This window comes from Callionymus lyra, chromosome 3, assembly GCF_982586985.1.
Source record: "Callionymus lyra chromosome 3, fCalLyr1.hap1.1, whole genome shotgun sequence".
Classification (NCBI taxonomy): domain Eukaryota; kingdom Metazoa; phylum Chordata; class Actinopteri; order Syngnathiformes; family Callionymidae; genus Callionymus; species Callionymus lyra.
Window position 1 is genome coordinate 13,713,667 of NC_141820.1, and position 18,934 is coordinate 13,732,600.

Genomic DNA, 18,934 nt, shown 5'->3' on the forward strand with positions numbered 1-18,934 from the left:
AAGGTCAATGGAGGAGTTGGCTTGACAAAATATCGGTGGATGTCCGGCGCATGCGCAGACGGGAGATGCCATATTGGAACGGGGGCAGCAGCAGCAGCAGCTGAAAGACGTCGCTCGGCCGAGGAACGAGGGGAGGAAAAAAAAAAAAGAAAAAAAAAAGAAAGAAGCCGCAGAAGAAGGAGAGGCTGGCCAGGTAAGACAGGTGACTGCTTCTTCTTCTCGCGCTTCTTCTCGCTCTCGATCTTTTTTTTTTTGTTGCTGTTTTTTTTTCCAGCGACAGAAGAAACAGACTTGAGTCTCTCTCTCTCTCCTCCGCTCTGAACGAAGCTTCTCCTTCACAACTTCACTTAAACTGTCGTTATTACGCCTTTAACTTGTGTCATGACGTCACATCACACCCCAAACTACCCGTTTATTTATTTTAAAAATAAAAACACATCTCGTGTCTCGAGGAAATACTCTTATTTCTAACGCGGGTCGATTTTTTTTTTTTTTTTTTTTCATTTCCACGTATCGTCACCCATGTTATATTTATTTTTAATTTATTTTTTTTTCGACTTTTTTCCCCACACACATCGGAAAAGATCGGGTAGTGCCAAAAAATTGTCAAAGCGCTTTCAACATGGCGGGGTTATGCTGTACAGAGGGGAAAAGGCTGCGACTTAAAAAAAAAAAAAAAATCTCTGAAGAAGGAAAAAATAAAACTAATGGAGACCGAGCGAGCGTTTCGGTTTCTTTCGGTGGACAAACACGAGGATTAATCAATTAAATTCAAAGTGGACATCCGGCGAGCCCCCGGGAGTTTTTTTCCGCTGCAGTTTCGAGTGTGCAAAGTACATGAGACAAGTCGACTACACCCCTCTCTCTCATCCCTCGCTCTTTTTTCTCTTTCGGTTTGCTCAGGAAGTGACTCTGCTTTTTTATTCTCGCTCAACACGTGTTTTCTTTTTTAAAAACACACATTTAAACACGAAAGCTTTTTTTTTTTTCTTCCTGGTAATTAGGTTAATCCACTTGCATCTGTCCCAGTATTCCCCCCTTTTTTTTAATATTCTGATTAATCTGGATTAAACTGGTTTTCTAAACAGACACCAAAATAAATAAATTAAAAGTAGGTTAGTTTTTTTGTATTATTGCATTAAAGTTTTCGTTTTAATAATTTAATTAATTATATTTATTTATACTTTTTTATTGACGTTAAATGAACACAAAGTCATTTTAAACATGGAAGGCTTTAGTTGCAGTAGTGATCAAGGGGTGATGATATATTTATTTTGGATATATTGTATTAATATTGGACCACACTGTATTGTTTTTTTTTTCATCTTTTTCAGCTTTTAAATCACTTATTATTTTTACCGTAGTTCTTTTTTATTTTATATAAAAAGTGTATACAAGTAATATATTTTATTCACAATCCTCTCTCTCTGTGTTTGATGATCTACTGACTCCTTCGAGAAACATCTTAAGACAGTTTTATTCCATGCAGACTTTTCCTTGATTTTCTGGGACTTGTTTGTTGTTATTATTGTTATCTTGACCTTTTAAGTGTATATTTTATTGAGTATTGTTTTTATTTTTTAAGCGCTTTGTGTTTGATGGATCTACCGACTCCTTCAAGAAACATCTTAAGAAACTTTTATTCGTGCAGACTCTCCATGCTTGACTTGTTTGTTGTTCTCAGTATTATCTTGACCTTTTAAGTGTATATTTTATTGAGTATTGTTTTGATTGTTTAAGCGCTTTGTGACCCTGGTCTGGAAAAGCGCTCTACAAATATAAATTACTTACTTACTTTCAATTAATATACAAATATTCACAGCTTTTGTTTATTTCAACTAAACCTCTGACCTCTAGATGGTTTCAGTCATGACGTCCTCCACGGTCAAAGGGACATCCTGGCGTTGACTGAGGACGAGAGGATACAGTCATAACAATATTTCGGATTTCAAAACAAATGAAAGAAGTTACGGCTTCGTCAAGAGTCACGTGGTCTGTAAATTCTGTATTGCCAGAGTCAAGTACTCGGACAATACTTAAAATATGTATCGCTGTTTCCAAAGTATTGCAATGTATCGTAATGTGATACTGTATCAAACTACAAGATTCATGCTCACACGCAGACCTAGTGGTGAATGTGAAATTTACTAACACTGGTAGATAAGAGGACAACGTTTATTGCAATCAAAACTTTTGAGTATACAAACAACAACTCATATCAACATAAGAAAAAACTTAAAAACATCATAATACTGGACTGTTTTTAGAATATTTTCTACAAACTAGACCTACTTATGATCAACTTTGATTGGTTTAAGTTAATCCAATCAAATCGGCTAAAATGGCTTCTAATTGATCTGATTATTTATGTTGACAAGCGTAAAATAGTTTAAAAAAATATATACATTTAAACCAGATGTGTCTCCTGATCACATTTATGAATGATTGCACAGCAGCCTTTGCCTTGTTTGCTCAGCCTCTCTGACTCAATAGTGCATGTATGTCTGTTAACCTCTGACCTCTAAAGTGGGTTGTCATTGTGAAACAGCAAGTCTTTCTGTTCTTTTTTCCAGTTTTTTCTATACATGGTTTAATTGGAGCGTTTGTTTGTATTTTATTGGTTAGACATAGATGTTGACTAAGACTTTTCTGGAATAGTAAACAGACTTTCAACCGGAAAAAGTTTGTAACAAAGTGTGTTTTGTTACAAAAAAAGATTATAGTTATAGCTTTTAAATTCTAAAGTAAAGAATCCTTATCTTGTCCTGAATTGTCCGCCCATCTCTAATGACTTATAACAGAAAATACATTGTTTGTTTTTTTCCCCTAAAGCATAAAAGTACTTTTAATTCCCTTCTCTCTGGATCAATGTTATATAAGAAGGAGAGGATGGACAGAACATACTGCAATCTCCTCAAAAACACCCTGTTGAGTAACAAAGCTTAAGCTTTTCTGTAATCTTGTCACCATATCAACATGTAGATGATCTAGTTTACGTTACAGCATCGACTCGGATACATTTTTCAAATTCTTTTAAGGACTTTTTGGAATGACTCCAGATTTTGCCTCTAAGGGTCTCGAGTTTGAAAATGTGCTGCAGGTTATTTAGCCGTTTCTCATCGACGCGACTTTAATTTGAAATGTTGTGGTCGTCCTCGAGGCGTAGTCCAGAATATAAAGCTGGTAACTGTGTATTATAATCATGTTGGACCATATAAACTGTATAAAATGTCGGGTTAGGGCTGGTATCTGTACTGATACCTTCACTTTTGTACTGGTAAACCCGTTTCATTAGATCAATTCTAACATGAGGAAAATTACATTAAAGAAAAGTACAATTCTGGAGTTTGAGATACATGTTTTTCGAACAGAAAAAAAAAATTAAATATTTCTACTGATTCCTTCAAGAAACATCTTAAGACATTTTTATTCATGCAGGCTTTTCCATGATTCTCTGAGACTCTTGTGTTTTTCTCGGTGGTTTCTTGACCTTTTAATTATTCATTTTATTGGGTATTGTTTTGATCGTTTAAGCGCTTTGTGACCCTGGTCTGGAAAAGCGCTCTACAAATATAAATTACTTACTTACTAACAAAAGAACAAGTAACAAATCATTAGGATGTTCACTGCCCTTTTTTAAATGATGAGTTTTTCTTTTGAGGTATTAAACTTCGATCCCTCATCGGTACCGAAGATCATTTTCGATACTACTACTAAAAAGTACTTCCACAAAAGAACCAAAGTTCGATAAGTTCTTAATCTTATAACGTAAAAGTTACCGTACTACATAACTGCATTGTTGATTGAACATCAGGAGTATAATAACATAGTTCACTTTTGTTTCATTGGCCACTTAGAGTTAACTTGTGTTAACTCCCACGTGGCCTGCAGACCTCACTTTGAATATTATAGTAGTAGTACAACATGTCGTTGTCGTCGGTTATACTGTATATGCTAATTGTCTGTAAAATTCAAAATATCTCCAGTTTTTAGCAAAGCGACATTTTCAACGGTTTAGTTAGTTTTCCTACTTTTTTGCTTAAACATTTTAAATGTTTATTTTCAAGATTTGTAGGCGTTTATGCTTCAATTATCTCCTGAAAAAGCTTTGTTTGTGTACTATAAAGACTGGATGCATATCTGAAACTTGTGAATCTTGAAGGACCTGCGTGACAACTTGTGCACTCACTGATCGTATCAGTTTTTGTTGTTGTTTTTTTAATGTCTTGTGTGTTTATTGAAATACACCACATTAATGCTTACTGGTCCAGATCAAGACGGTCAGTGTTTTTCTTTTGTTGCCAACGGGACAACAAAAAAAAAAGAAAAACCCCTCGGATGTGTCCAAGTTAATAGGCAGTAATGCAATAAAAGCAAGGCCTGTGCAGTGGTAGTTAATCTCCTAAATCCCCCATTAAATCTTTGGCATGGTTGGGTTTAGAGAAAGGCAGCAGGACAACACGTGGATGCCCAGCGTCCCGACATGAGCTAATCAATAAAAGCCTCAATCTGCAAGCAAGGGGGCACGAATGTCCTGAGATTAACTCTGCCAGACCAATTTAATCCCCTCATGCCCAATCTGGGTTGTTTTCTCTGGGGACGCCGTGCAAATCTGACCCTGAAATTCAGGCTAAAAAGGAAGAAAAAGCTAAATGTTACGATAATAGTTTTAGACAGGCTACGTTTTATGAGTAATGTTTTTAAAATAACTAATATATCATTCTGTCTATAAACTCAAGGTTACCCCACGGATAGAATAGGTATGTCAAAAAATCAAGTTTTATATGAAATCTAAAACACCATTTGTTTATTCAATTTCTAAATATTTAATACTTTCTTAAATGTTTATAAAAAGTGACAAAGGTTAAATTATTAAGGTTAATTATTCGTTTCGAAAAGCAACATTTTGCAACTAAAAATATTTTCCAAACTAAATTGTTCCTATAAAGTTTAGATTAGTCACCATAAGGTCGTCTAACAAAACGAGTTTCACCAAAATGTTTTAAAGAATCTGGCTACCCACAAGCTTCCTGGATGTTGGGTCACATGATCTATAAGAATCCCCTTTAATTCATCATAGCTGTCTCCTTAAACAACAATATTTTTATAAAAAATGTTTTAATAAAAGATTTTGTCTTTCACTTAAGATTAATCTAAAGATAGAATATGTTTCTAAACTTTTTTTTTAACTGTCTAATGCTTGACATTTTTTATTTATAAATAGTTGTTTTTTTAATCACAAAATAATCAGTATTTCAAAATCTATGTAGCACTTGGTTATTCAATTTTGAAATCCTTTTTTAACTTTTTTAGTTGTTACAGTTACATCCAAAGCAACATAAGGTAAAAAGTAGAATTAATGTCAATTCTAAGTTAAAATAAAACTAAATTGTTCATATAAAGTTAAGATAAGTCTCAATTAGATCATTCAACAAAAAATGTGCCTGAAAAAAAATCCCCTTTAATTCATCATAGCATGCTATGCTAATTAAATAATAATAATAAGTATTAATCAGATTCTAACATTCAGTCACGGTTACACTGCAGATAGAATATGTTTCTAAACCTTTTATTTGTCAGTCCAATGGTTAAAAAAAACAAATACTTTTTTTTTTATATAACAGTTTTACATTTAAAAAATATATATAAAACGCCATTTAGCAATTGGTTATTACATTTTTTAATACTTGAAACTTTATTAGTAAATCTTGAATCTATATCCAAAGCAGCGTAAGGTAAACCGTATGACTTTTTTTAAAGTAATATTTTAAATTTTAACTAATAGTTTTTTCATAATTCTAATCATAATCATTTTAGTAATCAAGATTAGTCAAGATAAGGTCATTTAACTTACATGTTTACATTTATTTTGAACCTTACCCAGAATCTTCCTGATTCGTGTCACAATTTTTTTATTAGATAATGTTTTTTCAGTCATGATTATACTACAGATAAAATATGTTTTAAAACTGTGATCTGTAAATAGTTTTAAAAAACAACTGAAATTAAAATCAAACCATCTGGCACTAATAAAAAATACTTTATCGGTAATGCCAAATGTATATCCAAAGTCCAAAGTTTTTTATTTTCAAAAGCAAGATTTTGTAATTTAGGGTAAACAAATTGGCCAAACTAAACTGTTATTATGAGTCTAAGACCGGTCAGAATGAGGTCATCTTACAAAAACTAAAACACGCTTCACAAAATATGACAAAAATTCCACTGCCCAGAAGCTTCCTGATTCCTGGAAGTGTCGTCACGTGATCCCAGAATTCTTGTGAACTCATCATAGCTGTCAGAAAATCACGTAGACATTGCCTCAGATCGATTTTCTTTAATTACAAGTATATTTATGGAATTCAAAAAATTAGTTTCTCTGTCAAAAAAAAGTGCCATGTCAGATGAACAGCCTATTTATAGTGTATTCTGGTGAAACGTTTCCTGCCATTAAAGTTGAAGCAGTTGAAGTGAAACTAGTTTCAGTTTGACGCTGTTAAAAAAGGAACAACAAGTTTGTCTGTGTCAATCAAAAAAGTTAATCAATTTTTGAATGAGAAAAGCCTGTTTTATTTTTTGTAAATTGAAGACACAATGCTGAAATTATAAATATAAGAGAAAATGGGCTAAATATGCTTTTTATTCTCATCTAAATCCACTTTATTTAAACATCTTTTTTTATATCCACTGAAATGTTTGAGGACCAAATTCCTGTGTCATATTTAGAGACAAGTAATAAATAATGTAAATACAGACACAAAATTAAATTGTCAAAGTATCGCATGTGGCCCTCGGGCCGCATTTTTTCTCAGATCCGGTTTAGCATGTGTAACATTGAAATCACTGCTTCGGGGAGAAGTTAAAAATAAATGCACAGGTCTGCTCCTGTTTCTCTATGAAAACATTACTTAAACTGACTTGAAAAGGAACCAAACAAACTTTTACAAAATGATTCATGGGTTGTCATAACACTTTTTCATGGACAAAGATAAGTGCTACTACTATTTTCCGATATTATTAACTGTTGATTCATTTTCAATCAACATGTCAACAGAAATGTAAAAGATTTTTATGTGGATCATATATTTTAGAAGTGAGTATTGGCAAGTATATTAAACGTATCACGATTGGAGTGATATATTGCAATACTGTAGTAACAAGGATATATTCGTAGAATTGTCGAATACTTGACTGTGGTGTTGCGTGAGTTTTAAGTCTTGCTTTCATTTGTTTTGAAACCAAAATATGTCCAAACATCAGCTCTAAAAGCGGCTGTAGTCGACTGTATCCTCTCGTCCTCAGTCAATGATTTTTATTGTGGTTGTATCTTCGTTTACTTTACTTTCATCTACTTTTTTTTTTTTAATTTTACATAAATTACTTTTTTTTTTTCATCTCATTTTATTTCATTTGGTATTTTATCGACATTTAATTTTATTTGTATATTCATTTATTTTACTTTCATGTTTTTTAACATATGTTTTATTTTTTTCTACATTTATTTTACTTTTATCTACTTTTTTATTTACTTACTTTTTTGTCTTGATGCCTTTGTTTTTTGTTTACATTTTTTTATTTGTCTACATTTATGTTATCTAAATATAAATATATATAAATATAGTTATTTTTAGCTGTGGAGAACATAATGACTGCTGCCGAATTATCTAATTTCATACACATTTTATCGAAATATAAACCATATAAAGAACTTTGATTAAAAAACAATATAATATAATATAATAATATTTAATACAGTATCATGAAACAAATATCGCAATGTACAGACCACATGACTCTTGACAAAGTCGTAACTGCTTTTGTTTTGAAACCAAAATATGCCTAAACATCATCTTTAAAAGCTGCTGTAGTCGACTGTATCCTCTTGTCCTCAGTCAATGATTTTTTTATTGTTCCTTTAGCTGTGAAGGACGGAATGGCTCCTGCCAAATTATCTAATTTCATACACATTTTATCGAAATATAAACCATAAAGAGAACTTTGTCTAAAAGATAAAATTTAATTTGAAAGCAAAAAAATTATATAAAAATAATAACATTTTGCAAAATTGATTGCGTTGTTAAAAGTCGTTACTGTATCATGAAACAAATATCGTAATTTAAAGACCATATGACTCTTGATGAAGTCGTAACCGCTCTTGTTTTGAAACCAAAATATTCCCAAACATCAGCTTTAAAAGCTGCTGGCGACAGTATCCTCTCGTCCTCAGTCATCCCCAGGATCTGGCAGAAATTAATTGTTCATTAAGCTGCGGAGGATGCAACACAACGCTGTGAATATTTGCATGTACGTTTTTAACGAGAAATAAATATATTGTTTATTCCATACATTGAAACGATAAAATAACTGTTAAAAAATACATTGTGCAAATAAAAAAAGAGATAGTGCTGTTCAAATTGATACAGTATCACAGTGTATTGATTTTTTTCTTTATACCCCTAGTATATATAATCATAATTTTTATTTAAAAACCCGATAATTTCTGATAAATATATTCAAGGGCTGTACCTCAGTTTACTTCTTGTACTTTTAACATTCAGTCATTTTGAGCCCATTTTCAGTTTCTGGGGTCAGATTTAAACTTGTCAGCATCCCATTTGATACCTTTGTTTGTCTGCACTTTGAGTTATAATAAGCTCTGTGCAGCAGTGCGTGCGGAAAAAACAGCGATGTGCAGAAGATCGGGGGGGCACTTAGGCAAGAAACACTGATATGGAAGAGGAGGAGGAGGAGGAGAAGGAGGAGGAAAAAGGAGGAAAAAGGAGGAGAAGGGCGTCATGTGAGTCAAATTAGCTCACCGTGTTGTTTACGCAATGGATGTATGCTGGAGCCACTGTGCGACGTCAAGGCGTGTGTGTGTGTGTTTTTGTGCGGTTAGTGGTGGTGGTGGTGGGGGGTGTGTGACAGATACACACACACACACACACACACAGTAGGGCAGTTGTGGAGAGTCTTTGTAGCTCCACAGTTCGGCAAATACACAGAACAAACAGCAGCTTCAACATATTTTCCTTTTTTTTCCCTTTTTTTTTTTTTTTTCCGCCCGTGGAATTCTAGCTCGGCCTCATCAAGGGATTGTCACAGTTTTATATTTTTCACTTTCCTCCCTGGATGCGAGCCAGGATGGATTCCACTAGCTTGTTGTCAAAGGATGCCTTTCTTCTCTTTTGGATTTTCATCCCATCGTGGAAAGAGTTTTTTGGGCTTAATTGAAGGCCCCGGGGTCTTAATTGCAAGGTTTGTGTGAAGTCGAAAGCGAGTGAGAATCTATAATGACGGGGAGAAACTCGGCTGTCAAACATATATATGTACAAAAAAAAAAGGAAAAAAACACCATTAATTATGCATATTAAATACAACAAATAGGACATTGCCAGGAAGCACTAGTACACAATCTGTTACTTCCTGTTTGGGGAATCCCGGCTGAAAGAACCTCCGGGCAGTGTTTAACTAATGAAAGGGTCTAAAAAAAGATTGAAGATTTATAGTTTTTTACAAGGGGGGTGGTCTTGAACCGACTAGGGCGGCCCATGGGCCACATGAGGCCCCCTTGACTGTATTGAGGTCAAAGATCACTGGTTTAAAGATCATGTAGAAATGAATTATTTTATTCTGTATTGATCCATTAATAGTCTTTAAATATGACAATTTTATTGTTTTGTTTTAGGAAAAAAGATTTAAATTAACATGTAAAAAAATTTGGTGAAAAAGGTACTCTGTATGTGAGATATAAAATTTAAAATAAGTTATATAAACTACTGTAAAATAATAATTTGAGCTTATTTATCTTTATTTTATACTCTTCCCCTTCCATTTATATGCTTGGTGGCCCCTCACAAAAAGCCACTGTATAAAATGCGGCCCCTGAGGAAATTAATTTACCCACCACTGGTCTAGAAAGAAGCCCCAGTGTTTCACAAACACTGATGCGACCGTGTTACTTAGGCCGTAAACAAAAATGATGACAAAATATTTTGATCAAAAAGCCATTATCATGAGAGGAATACGAGACTAGACGCAACGATAAATATAACAGTGATGAATTAAACAGAGAATAAACAGGGTTTACCAAATAAAAACTTAAGATAAAATAATTTATTACAATGAAACAAAATATTATTAAATTTTCGTTAAAATCCACTTTCTCTGCATTAGATCGAAACTGCAGTTGTGGTGCTTTTAATAACATGGGAAAAGCTTTGGTGCATTCAGTAGCGTGGGAGGAATTAAATTAAATTAAAATTAAATTGACTGGGAAAAATGTTGAATTAAAAGCTAAGTTGCCCAAAAAAAAGCAGTGTTTATTTTTGCTCTTTAGTCCATAAATTATTTTTTGCGGTAAAAATGTTGGTTTAATTCTCAAAAAGCTTTGAACCGATATAGATATGACAACATTGGCACTTGGCCAACATAGTTGAGTCTGTTACACTTCCTGTACCAGACCAGTAGCTGCTTTTCATTGGTCAAACACATAGCGACAGACTCCTTTAATCGATTTCTTGGTCGACGTCTGTCAAACGTAGACGGGTCGGTAATATCTCGCCTAAACTCCAACACAAAGAGGTTATTCTAAGGTACTTGTAAAGCAATTTGCCACCAATTTATACTACAGTGGTGGACTTTGAAGCTTATAGATTCTCGCCGTGAAGCTGGAACCTATAGAATATTCCCAAATGATCAAGAAACTCTGTATCTATCAAAATCAGGCCTGCTTTCACCTGACAAAACAATATTTATTTTGCGTCCCTCTGACTGTATTTATGTGGCCATCATCAGGTAAAAGTATAATAAGAATCATATAACTGTAGTCTTATTTCAACTGTATAGTGTCTTGAGATAACTTTGTTATGATAAGATTGTTATGATTAAATAAAATTGAATTGAATTGAATTGAATAAACATGCCAAGAAGCAATTTAATTTTCTATTCTTAGGATTCATTACACATTTAAAATATACCTTCTATTATATTTATTTAACTTTTACTTTTTTTAAATGGAAAAAAACAAGTGTTTTTTATCATTTAAAAAAAAAAGAAAAGTTTATTATTTAAATTATATGTGGTAAAATAAGAACTTTAACTTATTTCGCTTGTTATAAATTGTTAAAAGATAATTAGACCTGATTTAGTTTTTTTCTTATAGGATAGATAGATGGATGGATGGATAAATAGATAGATACTTTTATTTATCTACGTAGAGAAACTCATGTTCCTAGCAGTGCCGGTTACAGATAAACACATCTAAAAATAAAATAATTCAAAAATACAATGTCGTGAAAATTTCTGGGAATACAAAAAAAAGTACAATGAAATATAATAAAAAACACAGGCAGGATAAAGACTAAAAAATATATCGATATTAGGAAATGTAAAATAAACTATTAACAAAATATAAAAATTACAGAAGGCAAGAATCAAATCTGAAGTATACATCACTAAGATAAGTGAAAGTTACAGTATATAATTTGCCCCCCTGAGGAACTGAAATTGCCCCCCCCCACCTTAAAGGCTTTACAAATATTTCATATCTATATCTATCTTTAATAAAAGCAAAAAGAACCAGTGGTATTTTATCTCCATATTAGCCTCGGCAAGAAGATTACTGGCTACACTCTATGTAACCAATGTCCTCGTTTCATCATACTGTGGCTGAACTGTGTCTTCCTTCTTTGTACATTAGACAACATGGGGTACTTTTCAAAATAAAAGGTTTGGCCATGTCAAGATACTGGGGTCGTATCAACAAAAAAATGAACCATGAACGATTGAGTTTTTTTAAAAACTGTATCAGCCCTTTTTTATAGCATTTTATAGCAGTCTTTTGTATCATGTTGCGCATCAAGTATTTAGATATTTGTGTTCTTTTAAATATTTATCCCCTATTTTACACTGAAAGATTGACAACTCATGTATTTATAATCAAAAATACATGATCTTAGCCTAGTAGAAACGTCAAATCAAGCAGCCATCACCATCAAATTTACAATTGTTTGTCCAGGTAATGTGTGAAATTTCCCAGGGTGCATTGTACTCCACTTAAACCGAACGAAATGAGTGACACACTGCATTTTCCTTTCCCATTAGTGCCACATAAATCAACCAGACTGCACACAAGCCACATGCACATTCATACATCTCTCTCTGGAGTTTCCCAGTATGCAAAGCGAACTCATTCTCTGTGCACATAAATCTCTGATGTTGTTTTTTTTTTTTTAAAGTTGGCTTAAGCTTCACTTTGCAAGTTGATGTCATAACAGTAGGTTGTTACGTTTTCAGTCTTTTTGCTGCTGCCTTTAAAGCTCAATAGTTCCTTCCCTTGAGTCATTTAATGCTATGATAGAATCAACATTGATGGTTCAGAGAAGTATCAAATTAGCAAAAATAATCTTGGACTTCTCAGAGTACTCTAGTCGGCCAGTGTTACCACCAGATGACCCAGTTCAGATTAATCCACATCTTGACCAAATAGGGTTATTTCTAAAGAAAAAAAAGGAACTCCTTTCAAGGAGAGACTTTGACTTCCCCCTCAAATGGGTCCATTTCCCATTAACGTATTAAACATAGCATACACTAAAATAAATGTTGTGATGGATGAAAACAAAAAAAAAAGGAATTCTCTGTATGGGAATAGAACCAGCACCTCAGGGATGAAGGCACACAGTGATCTGTGTTTAACGACTAGGCAACCGTTAATATTATTTTTTATAGTTTTCCCAGGCTGTCTTAATTTAAGCAACATCACCTAGCAATCCTAGATTATTGTAGACAGAATAGTAACACAACGGTCACAAAAACCTTCCTATATCCAGAAGGAATATAAGAAAAAAAATGTATACACAAAAATCTTGCGATATTTTTTTAAAATACTGTATCGATATTCAACAGCACTGTTTTGTTTCCTTGTTTACAATGTAAGTTCAAGTATTCATTTTAATTGTTAATTTTCGTGTTGCAAATTAACCTCCGGCCGCTAGATGGCAGCACTCATTTTTGTCCTCCTCAGTAAAGGAACAATGAAATCCCACGAGATCCCTGCGATGACTGAGGACTAGAGGATACAGTCGACTCTAGCAGCTTTTAAAGCAGATGTTCCGACATATTTTGAGTCAGTATTCGGACAATACTACAAAAATATACTTGTTCCTACAGTTTTGTAATATATAGTATAGTTGCCCCTGTATCGTGATACGTATCGTATTCTTGCAAATACACAGAAAGATGGTGATTTGGATCACTACCAAAATCTTACTTTAATCAAGGGTTGTCACCATGATAACATTTTCAACTTGATACCGATACTCAGGAAATGATTTGATACTCAATACTATTTTTGATACAAAAAGGATAAAAAAGAAGACCCCCAAATTCAAAAGAAATATTTTTATGAATAAGAATAAGGAAAAAATAACCCAGTTGTTGAATATTTCAATTAAAAACAGTTGGCAGGAAAGACATCAATACCTTTAAGAATGAGTATCATAAACAGATATATTTAAGTATCAATGCTTTTTTTTAAGTTTTGATACTTCTAACCACCTTATTAACCAATCTTGATAATTAAATATTTCATCCATTTCGCATTTTTCAAGTGATGCTGTTTATACACAAACAAACAAACCTGCCAAAAAGACAATCTCCTTGGCAGAGGTATTCATTGATCTACTGTCTGAGCTGCATTTTATTTGGAAACAATGCAGGATCTAATCGATCATCCATAGACGTACCCCAGGAACAAATCTCTCTACAGCACCAAAACTAAAGATTCAACCAGTTTTGCTTTTTTAATTTTACTTCAACAGTAAAACAGTTGAATTTCTAACTAACAGAAAATCATGTGTCTGTCCTCACATTAGTGTAGGTTCTTGACATCAGCAGTATAAAGAAAGGCCATGGATCCCTTTTTAAAACCTCACCTACATTATTTTTCGGTTAATTATAAAAACTATATAAACATTTTGAAAGATAATGAACAAAGTAGTTTCTGTATGTGTTTGTTTATTATCAACAATCAGCTCTAATCATAATTTTACATTAAAAAAAACATCTTTCTGTGTAATAATAAAGATAGAAAACAGTTTCTTTATATGCAACTTAAGTGTCAGCAGTAATCTAGAAACATCAAAGACAAAGCTCAGTGGGAAGAATAAAGGAGAATCTATTTTATGGACAATAGTCTATTGAGTGTCTTTGGTTGTAACAAAGGCGCTTAATGACATCGTACAGTTGGGGGTTGAGAGAGCTCCTTTTACATCAGACTTCACAACGTCTCAAAGCTATTTGACGTTAGTAGAGATCGACACTGCAGGTAATGAAGGCTCTTATGATGAACTCTATTGTCTCTCATTGCTTAACTAGCAATTGTATTCGTTATTATTCTTAAAAAGTAGCTTATTTATGTCTTTTTGTCCTTTCTTAGGAGATTGATTTCGATGTTTGGGTTTTGGATTTTAAATAGAAGTTGATACGTGAATGTGTACCTAAACTTCCTTAATCCTTTTAATCCTTTTATGTTAAAGAAAGTGTAATTTATTTCATATTGCAAATTTATTTTATAATGCATTTGTAACTCACCAGCACTAAGAAAGTAGAAATGTGAAAGATAAAAGATATATATCGTGACAGTCATTTATAGCTTTATTATGCTTTACAAACTGGAATAGCACTAATATGTGGTATACCTCAGCCAAGGCTCTCATTTCACATGACTTTTTGAAAAAACAAAACTTGTCAAATCAGCAAAGCAACTTCCCTTATTTAAAAAAAAATGTGTCAAGTTTCATTTTTATTTTTTGATCAGTTTATGAGTTTTCTTTATTAACACAGATAAAAAGGACGACTAATATAACCTGGAGGGGGAAGTAATAACATAGTTTGTTTTTGATACATTTAAGAAAAGAAAGTGTTAAACTTGAAATATTATTGCCCTTTAATCTTTGTACTTTGTCGTTCTAAGAACAATCTTTTAAAAAAGGCTTCCTCCTGGTATTAAGCCAGAAAAGACATAATATTAATGGTACTTTTTATCTGCTAAACTTAAATGTGATTAAAAACCACTTTAGAACATTATAGATTTGGACAAACTATCCCCTCAGAGGTCATTACAAAACTGTTTCAGGTGCAATCTGTGACATCATAGGTTGTCCTTTATAAAAAGGCAAATTACTTTGTGTACACAATGTTAGAGTTTTACTGGGAGATGACAATGAACAGTTACACAATAACTATTCAACCACATGCAGAAAAATAAAATTCAGCTTTTAAGCACATGTTTCAGGTATCAGAGCTGAAGTCAACAATTATATTTTTTTTATGATAAAGTACTGTATAATCAAGGTAGTAAATATATATCATCAACCCTTTCATAGTCACAATTCATGTATTATTTATTGATTAGATATTAATGTATCCCTTGAGGAAATTCCTCATTTGGGATTAGAATATTTAATCAGATTTGATTCACAGTCCAAATCAATCTTATTTACAGTGAATAAAAAATTAACTCATAGCCAATCCACATCCATCACCATAACAATATGAATTATAGACAATATGTTTGATAAGTGTAATAGCTTGTAATAATAATTAAATAAAATTCAACTGATTTTAAATTGTCAATTTATCAAAAGGTTTACTTAAAGTGATAGTTCACCCAAAATTCTTTACTTCATTCTTGTTCTACTCACCCTCATTTTGACTGATGCGCGGGAATATTTTCAGGGTAATCTGTGTCTTTTTTAGAGTTATAGGCAAAAAAAGGATGTCCATGCTAATGTAGCAACCAGCTCACTTGTCTTTGTACACAAATGAAACGTGGTTAAAAACATCCAAATACCTCCCTGGTGCTCATCAGTAACGTCCATCTTGTTTTGAAGCCTCGACATGAGGAACTTTTAAGTCCATATTTTGTTTTTGTTGCCACTGCTGGGCTAGCTGCTGGGCTAGCTGCTGGGCTAGCTGCTGGGCTAGCTGCTGGGCTAGCTGCTGGGCTAGCTGCTGGACTAGCTGCTGGACTAGTTGAATGCTAACTGCTGGGCTAGCTGCTGGGCTAGCTGCTGGACTAGCTGCTGGACTAGTTGAATGCTAACTGCTGGGCTAGCTGCTGGGCTAGCTGCTGGGCTAGCTGATAAGCTAGCTGCTGGGCTGGCTGCTGGAATATCTGAATGCTAGCTGCTAGGCTAGCTGCTAGGCTAGCTTCGTCTTAATCTTTGTCCAAATAAGACACTTAAAACATCCAAAAACCTCCATACTGCTCATCTGTAACGTCCCTCTTGTATTGAAGCCTGGACACGAGGCAAAATTCCATGAACAATGAAATAAGTCTATATTTTAAGCTTGTTTTTAGCGGACTTAGCTAGGCTAGCAGTATGGACCTTGAGCGACCTTTGAGGTTAAAGTTCGCTACATTAAAATGAACATACATTTTTGTCTGTAACTGTAAAAAAGGAACAGAATACTCTTAAGATAAATACAACGATTAAAACAATAAGCTTCTGCCCAGCTGTGCGTCACCATCTCAGAAATAAAATGTGTGCATTACTTTCACAAAGTGACCTTTTAGTCGCTGATACAGTGACTTTCTGTAGTTTCAACACAACCTTCAAATCCTACTTTGTTGATTTTGAGTCAGCAAATCTTCCCAATGACCTCATGAATCACCGCTTCCTGGCGAGCATGGAAATCATAGAAGAAATACGACGATAACACATGATAGCAGTAATTCTCATCCGTGGTTTATGATCTTAATAAGTTGTTAATAAGTGTTTCTGTTGCCAGGTTTCTCGACGGACGTGAAGGATGCAGTGAAGATCCGTCACTCGCAGGTCAGCACAGGAAACCAAGAGTTGAGATGCAGTCTCAGGATCAGACGGCGATGGTCGGCAAACCGTTGGGCGTGAAGGAGGAGGTGAAACAAGGTGAGTTTGGAATCGTGATTCTGAATGTCATAGCGAGAAAAAAAATACTTTCTGTTTCACTCAGTGAAGGGGATTTTTTTAATGAGACGACACAAAAAAAAATGTACAGAGTTTGAACAGCGACTTCTAAACCTGCGTCTGATGCGTTCTTCTGACTCTGCTTCCTGTCTTTGTGTCAGAGATTGTTTGAGTTTGTATTTTTTAAAACCATACACCGTGACGTGTCTCTCCGCCGCCTCGTGATGCTTTCACTTCTTCTCTTCTTCCGACGTCCCGTTTCACTCATTCCACGATCTCTTCATCGGGACTTAAACCTCCGTCCGGTTAGAAAATGTGTCATCAAATTAAATATTTCTACATTTTCATGGTAATGTTGTCTTTCATTTTTGAAACACTCAAAATTCAAATGTCAGGTTAAAAAACTATAAAATATATATATATATATTTATTTTTGTTATTTTTAATGTCGACAATCACTGTCTTGAGAAAAATGCTTGGACATAACATAATGGGCAGGACATAATAAATATATATATATATATATATATATATATATATATACATATAAATATATGTATTATACTGTATATAAAGCTTTTATTTGTTTTCTTTTTTTGTAGTCTTTTTTTCTGAAGACACATATTATTGACATTTAAAACACAAAAACAGAATTACATATATAATTTCTGGTTTTATTTTGAAAATAATATATATAGTTTTGGGTTTATTTAAACATTTTTTAAATACTATACATTTTTTTTACCACATTTTTTCTCCTTGATCGGTAACTTGAAAATAATCGAATGTATTGAATATTGCCTTTGTTTATATTATATATATATATATACAGTATATATATAAAAAAATATAATAATTCATTTATATCCTCAGAATAGTGATAAAACGGCGTCGTTTGTATATTTTGATTACAAAACCAGCCTTTATCTACATGTATTTAGAACAAAAGAATGTTATTTATTGTAATGTTTAGAAACAGCTTGTTGTCTTTTAGGAAAAATGAATAAAAAGCTTATTGTATAATATTATAATATACTTTTAAATCAACCTTTATTTATTTTTTTAAATATATAGTTTTGGGTTTATTTAAACATTTTTTAAATACTAAACATTTTTTTACCACGTTTTTTCTCCTTGATCGTTAACTTGAAAATAATCGAATGTATTGAATATTGCCTTTGTTTATATTAAGTTATTATAATTCATTTATATCCTCAAAATAGTGATAAAACAGCATCGTTTATATATTTTGATTACAAAACCAGCCTTTATCTACATGTATTTAGAACAATATATTTTTTTTATTGTAATGTTTAGAAACAGCTTGTTGTCTTTTAGGAAAAATGGATAAAAAGCTTATTGTATAATATTATAATATACTTTTAAATCAACCTTTATTTATTTTTTTAAATATATAATTTTGGGTTTATTTAAACATTTTTTATATACAATAAAAAAATGTACCACGTTTTTTCTCCTTGCTCGGTAACTTGAAAATAATCGAATGTATTGAATATTGCCTTTGTTTAAATTATATATATATATATATAAGTTATTATAATTAATTTATATCCTCAAAATAGTGTTAAAACAGCGTCGTTTGTATATTTGTATATGTATTTACAACAAAAAATTGTTATTTATTGAAATGTTTAGAAACAGCTTTGTCTTGTCTTTCAGGAAAAATGAATAAAAAGCGTATTTAATACATTTATTACTGTAAATTCCGTACATGTTCATTACAGTGAACTTTTAAATCAACCTTTATTGATTTTTTTAAGGTTGACAACGACGGCCTTTTATTGCTCACGTCTTTTCACACGTCTCTACGAAGACTAAAAAAAAAAAAAAAAGTTTATTACTCATTTATCTTTGATGTAATAACAACGTACTTCATTATCAGTGTGTGATCTTGCATTAAAGGAATCGTCTCATGGAGAGTTCTATCTAGTTTCGGGAGGAAAGTAAAGTAGTAACACAGCTGTGTT

The 18,934-nt window shown here is 32.8% G+C and overlaps 1 protein-coding gene across 4 annotated transcripts in view; it reads left to right on the forward strand.

Moving 5' to 3' along the window:
- The first annotated feature begins 76 nt into the window (after positions 1-76).
- sfmbt2 (Scm like with four mbt domains 2) overlaps positions 77-18,934 on the forward strand; it is a 64,308-nt gene continuing 45,450 nt past the window's right edge. For 2 of the 4 annotated variants that reach the window (XM_087786506.1, XM_087786509.1), the window contains exons 1-2: positions 77-193; positions 16,789-16,928. In XM_087786506.1, coding sequence (XP_087642632.1) covers positions 16,862-16,928 — 67 coding nt within the window. In that variant the 5' untranslated portion in view covers positions 77-193; positions 16,789-16,861. Of the gene's footprint in view, positions 203-14,301; positions 14,321-16,788; positions 16,929-18,934 lie in introns of those variants that run through there. The other 2 variants (XM_087786507.1, XM_087786508.1) reach the window with 2 other exon arrangements.